The 861-nt window shown below is 59.8% G+C and overlaps 1 protein-coding gene across 1 annotated transcript in view; it reads left to right on the plus strand.

The window, feature by feature from the left end:
- The first annotated feature begins 266 nt into the window (after positions 1-266).
- The window catches only part of LOC105301776 (synaptotagmin-3), a 10,033-nt gene continuing 9,438 nt past the window's right edge, over positions 267-861 (plus strand). The window contains exon 1 of the mRNA XM_023520145.1: positions 267-494. Coding sequence (XP_023375913.1) covers positions 267-494 — 228 coding nt within the window. The remainder of the gene's footprint in view (positions 495-861) is intronic.

Here is an 861-nt window from a genome sequence, read left to right on the forward strand (position 1 = left end):
TCCCGGTCTCTTCCTCCTGGTCTATTTGTCCCTGTTCTCTGTCCTCTCGTCCATTCGTTCGTCCATCTTCTTGCCTGTCCACCTCAAATTTCAGTTCTCTTTTTCATCGACCCTTAATTTCTCTTTCCTTGTCCGTCCCTCCTCAATCTCTGTCCCCCTTCCTTCTCTCTCCTTCCCTTCCCACCTTGTATCCACTGTCCCCCGCGACCTGTTCCCCATCTGCACCCTCGCCCGGCCCCTCCCGAGCACAGGACCTGCCGGTCACCATGTCAGGGGACTACGAAGATGACCTCTGCCGGCGGGCACTCATCCTGGTCTCGGACCTCTGTGCACGGGTCCGAGATGCCGACGCCAGCGACAGGTGCCAAGAGTTCAATGACCTGCGGATCCGAGGCTACCCCCGGGGCCCAGATGCAGGTCAGCACCCCGAGCTGTCCCGGCCAGCCCCCCCCCCCGTCTCTGCCACCGCCAAGATCTTCATCGATTCAGAGCAGGCCCACACAGTTTTCTGTTTCCTGGGGAGCCGGTCCCTCTTAGAGTCTTGCCTCCATCCTGCCTGCTGCTGTTCCCTCAAACCTCCGATCTGAGGAGGAGGAGCCATGTGGTCCGTTTAGCCCCTGGCCTTTGGATTTGGCTCCCCCTCCCCCGACACGCTGCTGCCACACGGCCCCTTCGCATGTCTCGTGCGTCCCACACGGCGCTCGAAAGCCCGAGCCGTAAGTCGGAGTGACTCGTCTGGGTTCCGATCCCACTTGCCGGATAGATGTAGGTCAGTGACGCTTCTGTGCCTCAGTTTCCTCATCCAGACAATGGAGATCATGAAAGCGACTCCTCGTGGGACAGCCGAGGGAGTCAAATGAT

Source organism: Pteropus vampyrus, unplaced genomic scaffold (assembly GCF_000151845.1).
Source record: "Pteropus vampyrus isolate Shadow unplaced genomic scaffold, Pvam_2.0 Scaffold250, whole genome shotgun sequence".
NCBI classification, from domain to species: domain Eukaryota; kingdom Metazoa; phylum Chordata; class Mammalia; order Chiroptera; family Pteropodidae; genus Pteropus; species Pteropus vampyrus.